Below are 18,225 nucleotides of genomic sequence, written 5' to 3' on the forward strand. Positions count from 1 at the left end.
ACAGACACTGAGGAGGAAGCCACCTCACTGAGCAGAGGAATGTATGGGAGAAGGAAGGTGGAAGGGAGGATGTGATTGTCTCACGTCATGAAGACAAATTGTAAGAGCTAGAGAAGAGAACAGAATTCAGGAAAGTGGGAGATATAGAAGGAGGAAGTAAGAGTTATTTGTCCAGCTTTGCTGATAAGTAGGTAGATGGAAATGTGTATTATGGAACTTAAATGATCACTGAGGCAAATGAGACTTCAAATTAGGAATGTTAGAGGGCAAAGAGCAAATATGTCAGATAAATATCTCCCTTGGGATACAGGGAAAATGCTGGGATAGAAACCTGTTGTTTTCTAGAAATGTAGAAACAATATTGGAGTATCAGGAACAAAGAGCATTGGAAATGATAGAAGTCTGGAGCAGGATACTGGTACAGGAATCTAAATTGGTTAGACTGGATAAATAAATGCTTTGAGCAGAGCTCAGAAAAGTAGTTGAGGAGACTGGGACTTCAATAAAGGCTATGGACAGAGTAGAGCTCAAGTGATGACAGAAACAGACGGGACAACAGAACAATGTACAGAACTCACTAGAGACAATAAAAATTGAACCAAATTCCTAAGCCCTGACATCATTTATCTATGCAAAACCAACTGGCAGTGTCTCCCTCAAGCACAATGGCATACAGAGAAAAATAGCTGTTGCTTAATCTGCTATTAAATGTATGAAGTGCTGGAAATAAATCTCCCAATTTTTCCATGTATATATGTAACTATATGAGAAACATTTTGATGTCATAGGATTCATTGCTTTGAAGAAAAAGCAAATTTAAAAAGTGCACATAAACACACAAACAATTCAGAAGAACCATGGGATTAGAAATTCAAGGAATAACCTCTTGCATAGGTAACTTTAACTTGCTTGTGTTGAAGTTAAAAATACAGTTTAGAGAAAAAAACTAATTATTTGTATTTTCTTAGTCTTTATTTGACAAAGCACTGAACTGTGAAAACAGACCCTATACATAACAATTTCTGAACCAGAGTGAACTAGTTCTGAAAATAAATAAGGCTTTTCCTATGGAAGTTCATGCTGGGAAAATGGTCCTGATCCCAAGATACTAAGAGAAGGATTGACCTGTGGCTAGTACATGGTTTATTTATCTTCTAATATCATGGTTCCATGATTCTAGACTTGGAAGAATAATTCACAGTCCCTACAGCTTTCTTGCTTTGAGTGGTTCTCCTGGTTCATAAGACAAAGCTCCTGACTCAAACAGAGATCTGAAAGGCAGTACTATGGCTTAGAATGTTAGACTCATTGTAATTGGAGTCATATCTGGGGTTCACACTAGGAACAAAAATCCTTTCATGTCTTATGCCAGAATATCAACCCCTAGGAAATCTGACAGCTTCAAAGGTGTTAGTGTAAAGTTGCTAAACTTCGCATACAATGTTAGATAAAGCTCCCTATTCTAGGTAGCTCTGCATGTAACACTGTTTTGCCATCCATTTTACTTTCTTGTTGTTTAGATACCTGTCTCTAGCATCTACAAAGTGTGTGTGCATGTAGAAGTGAATTTTCAAAGTTCTAGCATCCCTTGCACCAGAAGTAATGAATTTTAAAACGTGCATACTCATAAATAACATACATTATCATGAGCTTTATGACACTGGTGCTTTTTTTTCCCTCCTAGATAATTTATAGCCATTGTAAACAAGATGAGTCTGAGAAGAACATGAGATCACTTTTCTTTTCAGAAGGGCTTTGGGATTTTTAACGTCCACAAAGTACTTAAGACTTAATCTTAGCATTTACGCAGATCATTTCTTGCAGCCCTATGGAGAAAATAGAAATTGACAGAATAGCTCTCCTGAGATAAATAAACTCCAGATTTAATGCAGTTTGAAAATCAGGTGCAGTGGAATAATGTTCCAAAATAGCTTCAAAGCCAGTCACCCTTGCAGGTGTTGAATACCTGTGGCCCCTTTTCGCCTTCTGCTTAGTTTCCTGTTTTTTACTGTTTGTGTGCTCTGCTCCTTCATTTTATCATCTCTAGCAAATACCGTCCTGCAAAACAAACTTATTTAAAATTCATGTTCTTACAACTTGGTTCCATTTGCAGGAGAAAACAGAAGAAGTATACAACCCTGAATGTTTTTAATGGCTTTCAGCAAAATATTTTTCTTTTTCTAAAAGGCGAAGCCAGCCTCCACTCTTAGCTGGTACCTTCCCCTTCCTGATAAGTCTAGCTAAATTTTTTGTCTGGCAGCATGGATTATTACATTGTGCTGCTTCCTTTCATGTGAGCTGCTCCTATCTGCTTTGTTCCCCAGAATTATGCCTTCTGTTGCATACAGTGCAGATTTGTCTTTTTTCCCCGTCAATTGTTGTTGTAATGGGCATCCTAATGGCCAAACTGCTGTAGGAAAACATTTCAGAGAAACTGAATTAATTGGTAGAGAGACTATACCACTCAGAAAATGGCATGGTCTGTTGCCTCAGAGAACATTACTTGCTTTTCGATGTTTGTTTAGATGGCATATTTACTTGGAGCATGTTCAAACTCCTTCTTAAAACATGAAGAAATTGTTGCATCCATTCTTTGCATCTATGAGAAAAATTACATTTTAAACAACTGAAAGAGAGTAATAGCTTAAGGTAAGCTTCAAAATTATAATCACATGCAGTCACATCCTAATGGACTGGAGATTGGTAAATGTGATGCCCATTGTCAAAAATGGCCAGAAAGGTGATCCTGGTAGCTACAGGCCTATCAGTCTTACCTCAGTGCCAGGGAAGGTTATGGAATCTTGGGAGCCATCATGGACCAATTAAAGGTCAACCAGGGGATCAGGCCCAATTAGCATGAGTTTATGAATGGTAGATCCTGTTTGTGAAACCTGATTTGATTCTATGACAAGGTGGATGAGGATAGTGGATGAGGTGGATGAGGGTAAGACTGTCAGTGTGGTCTATCTGGACTTCAGTAAGGCCTTTGACACTGTCCCCCACAGCTTCCTCATGGAGAAGCTGGATGCCCATGCTTTGGATGGGGGTACACTCCACTGGATGAAACACTGGCTGGATGGCCAGGTCAAAAGGGTCGTGGTCAGTGGACTTAAATCCAGTTGTGTCTGGTGACTGGGTGATTTCTTCCAGGGCATAAAATCACAGTCAGATCTGTTCTGGGTTAATACATGGTTTATCATAGAATTCAAGCTGCAGAAGATCAAATTCAGTACAGATAATTGAATCTATCCTCAGATAAATGAGAACTAAATAAGAGATTTCAGGACTGAAATGTGAAAACTTATAGAAATTAAAGTCATCTTACAAAGCTGGACCAAGAAAACTGCATTGAGAGTTCTAGCTTAGTCTTTCCTGGATGTCACCCAGCTTACTGGAACAAATTCCTGCCCTTAGAATGAAGTACCTCCTTCCAAAGTCCATTGAATTCAATGTGTGACTTAATTCTGGGTAGGAATGGACCCCTCTAAGAAATCTCTAGTACTAGATCATAGTTCATATCTTTCACTCATGAACCATATGAATTCAGTAAGTAACGCTGGGAGTAGTTCTGCAGTTTGCACTTCCTCATGGTCAGTAAGTAGAAAAGTTAGGTTGAAATACAAGAGTATTTTGTGATATTCCGCATCTTTTAACCATAGATGAGAATCTGGACACTCGAATAATTATTTTGGGATAAAAAAAAAGTCAACTGAACACCTAAGAATGGCTTAGTATTCACTATTACTGCACTCTGTGTATGGAGAAACCACCTTGAAATGGTGATATCTCCTGTGTAGTTGCAAATCAGTGAGTAAAACACTTGAATCCCCTAGCAGGGAGTTGTGTAGAACACAAACGAACTTTCCACTGTGAAATGATGATTCTGCTGCCATATGAAAAACTGCTCAACAATATGATTACAGATTATTTGGTTGCAAGATGCAACATTGTTTTCAGTGACACAGCGGGACTATTTTCATAGGCTACCACTGGGGGAAAAGGTTTGTATCATTGTCTTTGTTGATGAAAGTTTTAATCATTTGTCAGGAAAGCAATGTGATACAGACCCACGACTAAATAGTTTTCTGTATTAGAAAATAATTAAGGATGCATTCTTAAAAAAGGGAAGCAAGCAACATTAGTAGTATTTAAGCAATAGGTAATAGTGGGTTGATGAAACAGGATCTAGACAATTTTGTGTTAATTTCTTTACATAGGAATACAACAGATAATCTAAAATGCATTTTGTATTTTAGGAATATCAATGCTGACTTAAAATATATATAGTTAATAAATATGGATTATATTAAATAGTCCAAGTTAGATTTGTAATCAATTATTTCATTTTGAATACATACTTTGAATGGTTATGAATGCAGTAATGTCTGTCTACTTCATAGCCAAGAGTAACATTGTACTCTCTGATCATAGTTCAATCTGATAAACAATATTCAAAAGTTGAAAACTTGGGTTACATTTGTAATATTGCTCTATACAGCCTGGAAGTAAAAATTTTTCCTGAAGTCAAGTAGGTCTAGCATAGATTTATACAACCAGCATAGATTTGTACTGGAATTACGTGTAATGACTTCCTATGCCTTACAGTATTTTTGCACAGGAGCGTCCTTGAAGGAAACCAGAGTCATGCACCAACAAAGTTTCTAAATAGGCTGGAAATATGACAGCAAAATCCATACATTACATTTGTATTGCAGCTCCTCTCTCTCTCTTATTTCAGGAAAGCAAGCTATACCAGTAAGTGGGAGGTTTTGCTGGCAAGCTGAGGACTGCTGGACACAGCCCTGTTGGTCAGAAATCACATCCCCACCACCTCAGCCAAGACAGATGTAGAAATTATTTATTAAAACATTTGTTCTTTGCCGTAAGTAAAGACTGAGTGGTTTTTGTGAAAGGGGAAGCACTGGTTGTCACCTGTTGAAGCAACACAAACACAGAATGTACAGCTTGCTTTTTCACTGTTCAAAGCACCTTTTGTGTAAGTTCCTTACATCAGACAAAACGTTTTTACTCCCTTAGTCTCAGGACACAACCTCTGAAGCCATGTCACTGCATAGTAACTTGTATGATCTTGTATGATAAGAAGCTACCCACACTCAATATATTTTTCCAGATAAATCACTTAAGCTAGCATTTCCTTTCAGTGTTTTTTTCAGCAGCATTTACCCGTCACAGTGACAGACTTGAAACAATTGCTATCTTCTTACTAAGCTCTTTGCTACGGAATCCAGTGTCAACAGCAGTTTGGGCTGTCTGAGAGTGTTTGAAGGAGGAAAAGCTTTCTTACCTAACCGAACTGCTGCCAGCATCAAGGTCTTGCGCTGTCACTGCACCTATGATTGTTCCCACAGGAGTGTCCTCATACACCTCCATTGTATACAAAGGCTTGCTGAAAACTGGAGGTTCATCCATATCCAACACATTTATCTTCACAGTGGCAGTGTCTTTGAATGGACCCACTGAGTGAAACCGATGGTCAAGATGAAGATTGGAAGCCTCTACTTTAAAGGTATATGCCTTTTTTGTTTCGAAGTCTAATGGCTGTGGAAAGAACAGAGGCAAAGTATCAGCCCTGAATAAAAAATAAATGTTGCAAAATCACTTTGGTAGGATTAATCTGATACAAATTAAGATGTCTTCAGTGTAAAATTCAGCTCCTGTGCTGGTCATTTGAATTTGTTGTGTCATCATTGAAGAAAACTGGACAGTACACCTCATGCTAAGGCATTTTCAGAAATAGACTACATTGATCATGACTGTTTTGTCACATTAAAAGAAAAACAAACACAACAGAATGACAGACATGGATGTAAACAGTTACTGTAAAGGTCTGAAATTAACACTATGAAGTTCACATTTTGCAAATGGGCTATGTGCATGCTAGTTAGAGATGAATATTCACAACCCCCATGCACAGGCAGTCAGCCATCCCCAGTTGATCGAGTTCATTAAGAGAAGATTTGAACTTCTTTTACCAGGAAAAGAGAAACATGACAACAATAGAAATGATTTCAAGTGAAAACCCTGGTGGATCAAACCAACTTCCACGTATGGCTTGCAGTGTGAATTTAAACCTGATGTTTTTCCTGTAAAACAGTTATTTTAACAGTGAACTGCTATTCAGGAGGTATGTGTAAAATGCAGGTTTTAGTCTGCCTTAAGATCCAAGGAATAACTGCTAACACATTGAAGGTATCATAGCAGCTTTTGTACCTATGTGAGATTTTTTATGGAAATGCATTCTGCAAACAGGTTGTTTTTATGTGGGTTTGTGTCAATGTACATCAATTTGGTACCTTTGGTTTTAGAAATGTAATCATCTTGAAACCTTAAGCAGTGATATTTAGTTGAAAAGACAAAAAAAAAAAAAAAAAAAAAAAAAAAAAAAAAAAAGCTTTATTTTAAGTTAAAGGGTTTTGCTGCATTGGCTTTCATGTTGTTTGTAATGTTAGTAAGGAAGGGTAACACTGGCACCTAGTGGGTTCTGCCTATAATTGTCGAGGTAGAAATTTTCAAAACATGAAAGGAAAAGAAGGCAGGATCACACACATTGGAGCTTTAACATCCTTTTTTTTTTTTTTTTTTTTTTTTTTTTTCCTAGAGATCATTATCACAGTGTTTCCAGCTATTTGTCTATTTGTCACAGCTGGGATAGATTTAAATTTAAATTTTCTGTCCTTAACGCAACAAGACATAATTGACCAGATGCCTGGTTGGTGTAAATTGAGGCAGATCCATTAAAATCAGAGGAGTTACTTTGATTTACATTTGCTGCAAAGCAAGCCTAATGCTTTCAAATTCTTATGGAAAACATTATAATTTTAATAGAATGCATGGTCAGAGTTGGGGATTTATAATTAGCCATTCTAGAACATATGTCCTAGAAATAATCTATCTTAAAAGCCAAATGCTGCTGACCAATCCACTATCACATGGAGCCATCCTACAGATAAAATTCCCAGTAAAAGCCAGTATGAGTTGCAGTATCATGACTACAAGAAGAAACTAAGTCAAAGAAGATAAAGAAAAAAAGAAAAATACAAAAACAAAAACAAAACACTTAAGGTCTTGTTCTCAAGTGAGGAATCCCTTAACTGTTGCCTTTTCTAAAGAAGGATATGCTGATTCATGGTCCGAACTATTGTCATACTCTTTTTTCAATTTCTGTAGTACTTATGTTTACTATTGTGCATTACCAAAAAATCCCCACAAATGAGCAAACAAATCCTCCTCCAGTTAATTATAACATCTGTTAAAAATATTTTAGGAGAAGAAAACCTGGAGTTCACAGAACTAGTGTGGAGCAGAAAATAAGTAACTATGAGGGGTTAAGCTAAAAATTAAAACAGAGTAAACAAGAAATCTAAGCTCCCAATTAAACAATAATTCTCACTGATGCCTTGCATGTATTGAACATACCCCCTCAAACTGTACAACACCAGACTCCTCTTATGCTTGAGTATATTTGAAGACAGGTGTGTTATTAGCAAGAATCAATTTACATGTGGTCCTTGAAGGCAGAGTTAAAGGCAGAAATACCAGATCCTGGTGCATGGCAATGCCCAGTACACAACTTTCACGATGTAAGGAACAGAGTCCCTGTCTGGGGGTGGAGGGAAAGTAATAAAAATTCAGGCAGCCCTTGGCATATTTTACTGCACAACTACCTAGAAACCAGATACAGCTTCTGCTTTACTTATCTCTCTCAAGTACTATGGGGCAATGCTGTGGTACATTTTCGAAAAGACAGTTTGCCAAAGAAACGTTTTCCCATTGTAATCTCAGAGCAACCAGTTCCCTCCTTCCATCCTATCCTATGGACAGATAAATATAGTTGGAGGTTAAATAGTGTTCAAACTGCAGATGGCATTCAAAATAAGAAGAGACAGGCTGAAAGAGCTCAGCCATCACCACAGGAAGAAATCAATGACAGACACCCACAAAACAGCAGACTGTAGCCTTTTAATATACCGGAGATTGACCTGCAGCTGAAATGCCTGTAGAAATGTGGGAAGACTGCAAAAAGTAAACTTAGGGTTTAATTACAAAGTGAAAAAGATTATGTGCAACATATGTCATGCAGTAAATGAGTACGGTTTAAAATGATTGTGTTTGAGGGAAGGCCATCTCCTGATCAGTACTGTTCCCAGTTTTGCATAGTCAATCCATCCATATAGATACTGACAGTCTCAAGTTCTGGCATTAGTCTGATATTCTTAGAGTCTGCTTTTGAAAACAGAAATAAAATTGAAAGCCTGCCCAGCAATCAGGAAAACAAAAAATGGGTTTTTAGTTTTGAAGATGTTAGAACAGCATTTATTTGTATGTGTTATTTAGTACACATCTCTAAGATCTATGAAGGAAACAACTGACTGAAACAAGATTTTAGCAGATAGTACCCAGTTCTATGTTCATTTATAATCTGGAATTCTGTTAAGGATACAAACCCAGCAGAATGTTTGGGAGGATGTTCCAACCTTAAAAAAAAATATATCTTGGTTACTGAAACCTCATTCAATCAAGCAGATTTCAATGGAATGACTTTGTAGAGTTTAAAAATAAATAAATAAAGAAGGGAAAATGGATTTTTTTCTCCATAAGAGATAATTAGAGAAAAAAGCTGTGTTTGATTAAGGCTTTCATTTTAGAAAAATTATAATTTTTCCTACAGTAAACAGCAGTATGGATAAAATTAAGGAAGCTTTTAACTATCTGTGAACTATCCAGCAACTATGGCAGTACTTCCATTTGATATTCTAAGACCCAGTGTCAGAATAGATGTATGTGTCTCCCTCTACTCATTCTTGTCTTTTCTGCATCATGGCTTTAAGCTGCTCTCTGCAGTTGCATAATAAAATGCTATCAGCATATACACAGCTGTGTGCAGCAAAGGCATTCCACAAATCCCAAAATTAAATAACAGATAATGACAAATCACATTATCTTCCCGCTCAGGAAGTACCACAAATGGATTTATTATGATAAGGAAAGCACAGAAAAAAAAAAACAAAAAACCTCTAGTTTAAAATAAATTTCTTAAAAAACATTATTGTTTTCTGTACTGAAGATAGAGGTGAAGAAAGGCTGATACATACTTCTCATTTTATTTCTCCTTTTAATGAATTTTGCATCTTGTTTCTATATACACATATATGTAATTAAAGAACTGAAACAGAAAAAAAAGGGCCGAAAGGCATAATAAGTTCTGATGAGAAGCACAGCTGTGGCATGGAAAAGACTACCGTGAGTTTAGTCTTCACAAAGAGGCAGGGCTGAAAACTCCAGAAATTTCTGATTTTTGCTCAAACCTAAGAAAGACATTGTTTTTTATACAGACATTCATGATCTACAACTACAACAATGGAAAAGCCATGTTTGGGAATGAGACTGTAAACCCCAAGACCTATGGTTAGTTACATGCATCAGAACTGTGTTCTGCATTGAGAGGAAGCGTGTGCTGTCTTAGGCTTGTCTTCCCTACTCTGTCTCATGTGTCTGTCAGAAAGCCTGGTAACGCTTTCCACTTGAAAATGGGCTGAGCTGCTATATGTGAAATGCAGGCTATTAGACCATTCGCTGCTGTGCATCAGTACTTTTCAGCAGTTGTATTTCTGCAATGGATTTTAAATAGCTTTAGTAAATAGCTGGAGCTATAGAGTATGTTCATTAAAGGAAGCTCCGGGTCAAACAGAAACATTCAGCAATTGTAGAGCTGAGAACACATAGTAAAACATAGTAAAATATAGTAAAATAAAATAAAATAAAATAAAATAAAATAAAATAAAATAAAATAAAATAAAATAAAATAAAATAAAATAAAATAAAATAAAATAAAGAGATCTCTATAACAAACCCACAAGTGCTGCAGATCTGATCAAATCTTAAGTGAGTAATCAAAGATTTGATGGAAAGTGGTCAAAATAAATGTGTGCTTTCTAAGCAGAGAACGGAAGAAGTCAACCAGCATCTGGGAGTCTCCTGTTTGCTGCCTGAGGAGGAACTGAAGTGTCATATTTGGAGTACAGAACATAGGCAGGGGAGATGCTTCCAGTTGATGACCATGACCATGTGGCAAGTGATTTTTGCAGAAAATGAGAAGGAAAAAGGAGCTGCCTCAAATAAAACTATATAACACATTTTTTTCATTATATATTCTTTTATTAGTGATGAATCTCCCAGGTGAGAAGCACGCACAGTTTGTCTTGGTCATCTGTAGCTCAGACAAACATGGTGGAAATTAATTACACAATTCTTCAGGAATTTTTGTTTGTTTGTTTTTGTTTTCTTTCCTAGAGAGAACTGAAGAAATATCTGTATTTTCATAGAAGAAAATGCAAAGCCTTGTGCCAACGTCTTGTACTCTTTTTTTAAGACAGGGGATAGTTTGTTTTTTAAGTCATGAGGTATGTATGGAAGAAGATCGAGAAGAGGAGGGTAAGATAAAGCAAGAACATTATTGTGTAAACTGTATACATTTTGTAGTAAAGTATTAAATATACTGTAAAACTTGTGAATAGGTTTTGGTAGAAAGCAGGGATAGCTTGTGAATCACAACAAGCAGAGTATGGATTACTGCACACAGCAGGCTGTGTCACGTTTGCCCTGCCTTCAGCCTCCATCTAGAAGCACTGAAGGGAGGGGAGATCTGATTAATCTCTCACTCTAGCTAACCCATCCATGCAAGATCGAGAGCTAACTGGTAAGTTAAATATAGTATTTGAAGTGAATAAGTGGATACAAGCATTTGCCGAAAAGCTATATTTCCCCATATATCACCCTATCTTACCCATTCCTGCTTTTCATTGTCCCAGGAAAAAACAAACCCAGTTGCTGTATCTGCAGATCTCTTTTCCATACTGTTTTTCTTACTTTATTTCTGTGGTTACTGTGATTTTTACAATTGCATCTGAAATACACCATGGCTTTCTGCCTGTACTTTCTATTCAAAAAAGTGAAACCAGCCACTGTGCTCCTCAATCACAAGAAGCTGTGATGTAGGTTGACAAGCAGACAGAGCCTATGCACACAATTGTAGGGGGTATTTTCTGCTTTTGCAGAATTAAAGGGTGAGTGAGCACAGCAAACAGCAGTAGCAGTGCTGTTCAGGCTGAGGGACGTCATCAGCCTGCTCTATGCACAGCACTGCACTGTAGGGGTGCAGTCAGACTGCCCTCACATGACATCCCAGCACTACACAAACCTGCTCTCCCATGGGAGAGGCAACTTACAGCTTACTCAGCAAACACCTGATTGCTTGTTCTAGTTAAAGGTTTGTTGACAGTCAAAGAGGCCTCTGAAGTTAAGAGGAAGTATAAAGTCCAAATGCCTCTGTGCCACTACTGCATCTGTTCATCATCCTCCCTACTTTCTGTTATTTTCTCATCATTCGAGCACTCTGTGCTGTTATCATGCCCTCCCTGACATGCTGTGATTCAGGGGTATAGCTTTGTCACCTGGCTAGTTAGCAGTGACACACAGCTCCTGGAAATGGGCCCAGAGGTGCCCTCATCTTCCACTGATGTACACCAAAATACCACCCACTACAGAGCACCATGGCAGGACTGAATCTTGAAGGGGAACAGAAACATCTCCTCATGGGTTTTCAGGACATTCTGCACAGGTTAGAAAAGTAGTGTCTGAGTAAGGCTTGGTGTTTGAATCCTGATCAATTTCTGGATTATCCTGAGGCTTCTGTGCATTTGTCCTTGGTTTAATAAAGCCAGTGCCAACTGTTCAATGAAGTTTGGATTTTTCTGTTTTCTTTTTTCTGCTGCATGTGGTCATTAGATCTCAGTTTAGACAGAACAAGGAGCTTGTCTAGGTCTGGCTTTTTCTCCTATACCTTTGAGCACTGCCCTGTGCCCACTACACATTGCTCCAGACGAATCAGTCCTTCTGCTCCCCGCTTCTTTCAGATTATGCTCTCAGTCTTTTTTTTGAGTAACCAAGTAGGATGACAGATATTATATAAGCATAAAACCCACAAACATAGTAGTGGACAGGGCTGGAAAAGAGAATAGACTAGTCATTCTACCCCTAGTATGTCAGATTCTTCTATCCTAAAGCCAGAAAATTCCTCCTTCTGTTCAAAATATCATTATTTATTTATTTATTTATTTTGAGGAGGAGAGGAAGCAATTACAGTACTATCCACACAGTGGTGCTAAATGGCATTTTTATCATTTCTTTAGCAGAAGATCATAAAATGTATTCAAATTTTAAAATATGTAAATAGTGCAAGAGCAGCAGTAATCAAGCTTATATTGGATCACAGCATGCAAATAAATTAGCAACCCAGATGAATGATTTAAGACGTACCTTGCCCAGCTTTAGCTGGTCATGCCCATTCAGTGTCTGAGACACAGTAAATGGGCTTTTGTCACCACCAATTCACTTAATGTGCTGAAAAGAGCAATTACGCTTCTGCAATTTTTGTCAGTAAATGTTCCTTCCACCAATGTAAACATAGCCCTGGAAGGCTTCCACTTTCTTGATTTTGATATAGGCTTCATGAGATTTTTTGCATAACAGTGGAAGAAAAAAGCATCTACGCAATGGCTGACAGTTTCTGAATGCAAAAAATTATTCAGGAAAAATATAAGCAAAATTTATAAATGACAGAGATGTACTTGAAATGGCTTAGTGATGGATTACTGCAGTACATACAATGTTGGAGTATGCTGTGGTACAGAAACAAGTGCTAATTTGCTTTTAAAGCATGTGGTACTTTTTATTAATAGTTTTTACTGAGTATTACTTATAATTCAGTGTCGATCCTATTCATTCACTGACTCTGATTTAAAGAATTACTTACGTGCGTACCTAATGTAAGTAGTTGTGTCATCCCAGAAGGTCAAATCAGTGTTTAGAACAGCTTGTAATGTGAAATTGCTTCTTTGCAGGCAAATAAATAGTGCTGCTGCAGCAGGCTTGTACAGTACCAGAAGCATGAGTTTTAGTAGTTGCCTACTGAAATGTGAATGTCCAGCAATTCTGAAAATCTGGAAACTGCAACCAAGGAAAACATTTCTGTATTGCTACAAGTGTAGAAGAGTTTAAGAATCTGGACTGCTTTTGTTTAACTCAGGATCCAGCCACATCTTGGATGGATTTGGGGTGATTCCAGAATATCTTAAAACACCTGAACTATGTATGGATTAGTCAAAGGGACGGGAAAAAAAAAAAAAAAGAGAGAGAGAGAGGGAGAGAGGAGAAGGGTAAGATCTAAGATGGACATCTGAAAATCATCCATTTGGGACATGAGAGGAAGAGCAGAATTAAGATCAGTGGGTTTGCAACCACGTGGGACTCTTCCAATCCAATTAAGAATTCCCATCACCAAAATAATGAACAGCAGCTTTATTGTTAAAAAAATAAGCATAAAGTCTTAAAACAAACAGACAAATAAACAAATAAATAAATTAAAAACAAAATGCTTACAAATAAAAACTGAAATGTATGATCCCAAATGTAAAATGTCACTTCCTCATTTAATGTTCTGAATCACAGCATTCCCCTCACAGTTTTAGAGCAAATTTTTCCGTCTTTCCCATCTTCTCACCTGAGCCATGCATACACACAATCCATCTTTGCCACACACCTTTTTAAGTTTGATGACTCCTTCCTGGGTGTTCTCATCTGTTGTGATGTCAAACAAGTTTCCTCCATCTCCTGGAACTATGTTGTACTCAATTTCTGCATTTTTCCCAAAGTCAGGATCCACAGCTCTGATTCTTCCGATAGCAGAACCAACATGAGAGGACTCGGGCACTTTCAAATGGAAGATACCTGGAAAAAAGAAGTAAAAGTCATTCTCGAGATTTCTTGATAACCAGCATAGCAAGCCTGATTAAAAACATGAAGCCTATACAAAATAAACAAACATGAAAAATCCAATTGAAATGATGAGATCAAAATCCCAAAGTTTAGAAGATACAAAGGATTAGATAGATCGATGTGTTACCCGCTAAATATGCTAATTTCCTCTACTTGCTAGATCTGGAACAATGTGAATACAGGGGTCCTAGCATCTCTCTATCTTTCTGTCTGTTTCTCTTTCTTTAATTTATACATATGATCGACTAACTGAACTTAATACGATGAGCATTCAATGGAATTTTTAGCATCTTAATTCTTATTTTATTTGAGAACACATATCTGCATATCAAAGTACTTGAAAAGAAAAATTTAGTGGAAAAAGTGTTTCCACCTATGACTGTAAAAATCTGTATTCTAATGACGCTAGCAACTCCTTGTGACGGGGAAGACATAGGAAGCTTTGTTCACCTATTGGCCACAAGAGGGCGCTCTTATTAAAACTACAGGAGTAAACATAAATCTCCAGCGCTGCCCATTTTTATTTTCTGCTTATTTAATACAGAGTAGAAAAAGATATAAATAAATAAATAAAATCTGAAAAGCACACACTTTTTTTAGGAATCATTAACATGTGATGACAAAATGCTTTCATTCAGAGAAACAGCAATTTTGCAAAAGTGCTGGTCATAGTGATAAAAATAGCATGCAACAAAGGCTGCAAGCACTCTGAGCCAGTCCTGACTTCAGTTCCATCAGGAGCTGCTCTCGGGGTATGACATCATGCACTTGCATACTACTCTGGAGGGCTGAGGCCTACCTGCCTCGCCCTGTCAGCTGTATGTTTCATCATCACTGCTATACCCCTGCAGCTCCATCAGAGCAACCCTGTTAGCTTAGCAGAGCACTGACAAAGGCTTTTTCTGTTCCCTACCCGTGAAAAGACAGGAGGACATCTACATGTCTTTCTCAGGAGTACAGGAGGACAAGCTTCTGTGAATAGTGGGGTCACACTGAAGGGACATTTCTGAGATTTCCCCTGGCAGTTGTTCAGTCACATGTCCCACAACAAGGCTCTGAGAAGCTGTATATCTGCTGACGGGAGGATAGATGACTTTCACATCCCGCAGCTGAATTAAACAGCAGACGCTGCTCTCTGTCGTTTCCTCCTTACGATGCATGCTGTGCCAGCTTTTTCAGTTTCTTGGTATTTCCAGGTGAAGGAAAATCTGACATTCACACTGCTGGACTAAGAGCAAACCTGCTCTTCTGTGAGCTAATATTTTGAACCACAGTACCTATCTAATTGACTCTTGGATTGCCCTGAAAATATGATTTTTGTCTGCTTTCTTCCCCTATAACTCAGTTTACAAAGCATATCTGAAGGCAAAACTGGCTTTATTTTGTTTGAGAAAACCCCTGTAAGCAAAGTCTGCTTCTGTTACCTCTGCATTTGGACATTATCGTGTGTGGCTTTGTAGCATCCATTGACTGAGCTACTAAAGATTGCATAATTATCATTTCACATTTTATTCTAAGGTAATGAAATGCAGGGACATTTACACTGTCTTCTCTTTGTTTTAACTGCTGGAAATGAGCACTTTGATGTACAATGTTATCAAGTCTGAATAGCTATTCCTTAGTTGTATTTTAACGACTAACAAAATTTTAATGTGGTATGCAGGAGACAATCACAAATCCTACTGTGATGTAATGCCATTTGCAAATATGCTTATTGCTGTGTGTCTGCTGTGCAGATTTCTTCAAAGAGGTGGAAGAAAATGCATCCAGGAGGGCTTCACCCACACCTGAATCCCTCTGTTACACTTTCACTGTGTAATTCCAGAAATGATGCCTATGTCTTTTACAGACACTTATGCTCATCACAGAAGTCATTGCTGCTTTGCTCTTTATTGCTAAAATTTTGGTGAACGTAAAATATAAAAGCATTAGATGTTTCCTTCTTTGTCTTGTTGATATTTTCCTAGTGAACCACAGAGCACTCAGATGCATTAAAACAAACATTCCTTTATAAAAATATTGTACGTGGCTGTAAGCATATGGGACTTAGATGATGTCAAAGAAACACTTCATTACTCATTTCAGATTGTTTAGGCCCATATCAATTATTTTCAATAACTTGGCATTTGATCACTTCCAGAAATTCAACAGCAACAAAGATGGGGTCATTCAGATTAATTTGAAACTCTGAAGTAATCTTCAGTTCTGCTAGAGTCAGATCTCCGAAGATGCAGTATCTAATTATACTGCCAGCCTTCTCTTGCAATAGCACCTTCATAGTGTATGGGAACTACTAATTGTGCTAATTTGACAACATATTTCTGGAATAAAATAAATGAGAGCAAACAATGCATACTGTTGCCAGCTAAAGGAGGAATTTCATCAGGATACAATGTACATCATGAAACCCTTTTTATCTTCAGAAAACAGCCTCTGTAGAGAAAAGAGGGCATTTGGAGTATTTACACACACTGAACATAAAACATACCAGAAAGACAGTTTTGCAGATCCTTAATATTCTATTTCCAGAAGGCAGCACTTTGTGCTGTGAACTTGCAATGATATTTAAGCATTATGCAATTTTTATTAGCTATTTCCCCTCTATTGACTACTACCTTCACTTGCTGTAGAGATACAATGAAACAAGTTTTCTGCTTCTGAATGTGTTTGTGATTCCATGATTCTACGAATGTCCTGAAAAATTTGTTCTCTACAGTTTCGAGAAATTATGGGACAAGGATATCGGACAAACTTACGCAGCATTGATTATACTGCTCAAACATTTTCATCAAATTTTGCGGATTCTCTCATGGACATGAGTCAGCAGTGTATGCTAGCAGTCTGGGAGGCCAACTGTTCCCTGGGCTGCATCAAATTGTCACCAGAGTGATTATCCCCTCTTTTCTCCTGTTTGATGCCCCATCTAGAGTACCGCATCCAGGCCTAGGGCCTCCAACACAAGAAAGATGCAGAGCTCTTGGAATGGGTCCAGAGGAGGGCCATGAAGTTGATCAATGGACTGGAGCACCTCTCCTAAGAAGAAAGGCTGAAGAAATTGGACTTGTTTAGTTAGAAGAAGAGAAAGGGTCAGGAACCTCACTGAAGCTTTTCAAAACTTGAAGGGAGCTTATAAACAGGAGGGAGACAAGAGAAAATAGTTTTAAACTAAAAGAGAAGAGATTTAGATTAGGTATTAGGAGAAAATTCTTTACCCAGCAGGTGGTGAGGCCCTGGCACAGCTGCCCAGAGAGGTTGTGCCTGCCCCATTTCTGGAGGCACTCAAGACCAGGTTGGATGGGGCCCTGGGCAGCCTGAGCTGGAGGGTGGCAGCTCTGTCCATGGATTGGGAATGGTCTATAAGGTGTCTTGCAGCCCAAGTCATTCTGTGATTCTATGCTTCATTCTATAAGTGACAAGGGATGTATGAAAGGAGCAAGCCCTTACTTCCCTCTGACTTCACTAAGTTGAACTTAGTGTAAACTTGTGTGAACTTAGTTTAAAAATCATGTGTCTGTTGACATGCTTCACTTATGAAATATGTCACAACTAAAATTCAGTCACACGCAGTGAAGAATCCAAAGCTAGAGAAATGAATCCCAGTGATTACACAGTTTAAGACAAGTGTGTAGACCTTCCTATATCAACCCTGCCTAGCATCCTCTGTTACCCACACTGAAACTTGCTTGGATTTTCAGTTTGAGCAGCATCAGAGAGGATGATAAAATGAAATGAGTAATGGCACTGTTGATCCTTACAGAGCCTCAAAAGCATTCAAGAAGCTCAAGTGGAGGTGAGCAAGCAGCTAATACACACTACTGCAGAGTTTCTAAAACACAGACAGCTTAGTGGGAAGAAATCATAGATAAGTGACAGGTAATCAGTCATATTGACTGAAATTCAGAACACAATTACAGTTCTTTTGACATGACTAGATTAATTTTAGTTCTTAAGACTCAAAATCTGCTCTGGGGCTTGATTCTCACTATTTGGAGTTTTCCTGTTTCCCCACAGCTGCAGGTTATTCGTACACCATCACTTAATAAAAAGGCTTTCAATTCCAGTGAGAATAAGAAATGAAATCCATCATTACATCTCATCAGTAGAATAACTATTAGGAAGTGAACCAGGTTAGTATCTAAGGACTTTGCATTCAAGCAAACAGCTGTAAATCTTATCTGAGTTTTCTCATCTGTCACTCAACATATACTGTGTGCACATGAGATTATCCTCCACTGATTCTTCTTTGTATTCAATTCTGTTCCTTAAAAATGCTGCATTGGAATTAACCTTGAAAAACCAAATGTTATAGTCATCAATACTGAAGTAAAATCATTTGTCTTTGATCAAAATCTCTACTGTTTTCTCAGGGAA

General features: G+C 37.8%; 1 protein-coding gene across 5 annotated transcripts in view; it reads right to left on the reverse strand.

Annotated features, from left to right (window-relative positions):
- The window catches only part of CDH12 (cadherin 12), a 506,510-nt gene that overhangs the window by 33,107 nt on the left and 455,178 nt on the right, over positions 1-18,225 (reverse strand). For all 5 annotated transcript variants that reach the window (XM_072327372.1, XM_072327373.1, XM_072327374.1 and 2 more), the window contains 2 exons: positions 13,619-13,806; positions 5,306-5,559 (listed from right to left, as the gene is read on the reverse strand). In XM_072327372.1, coding sequence (XP_072183473.1) covers positions 5,306-5,559; positions 13,619-13,806 — 442 coding nt within the window. The remainder of the gene's footprint in view (positions 1-5,305; positions 5,560-13,618; positions 13,807-18,225) is intronic.

Source organism: Excalfactoria chinensis, chromosome 2 (genome assembly GCF_039878825.1).
Source record: "Excalfactoria chinensis isolate bCotChi1 chromosome 2, bCotChi1.hap2, whole genome shotgun sequence".
Classification (NCBI taxonomy): Eukaryota; Metazoa; Chordata; class Aves; order Galliformes; family Phasianidae; genus Excalfactoria; species Excalfactoria chinensis.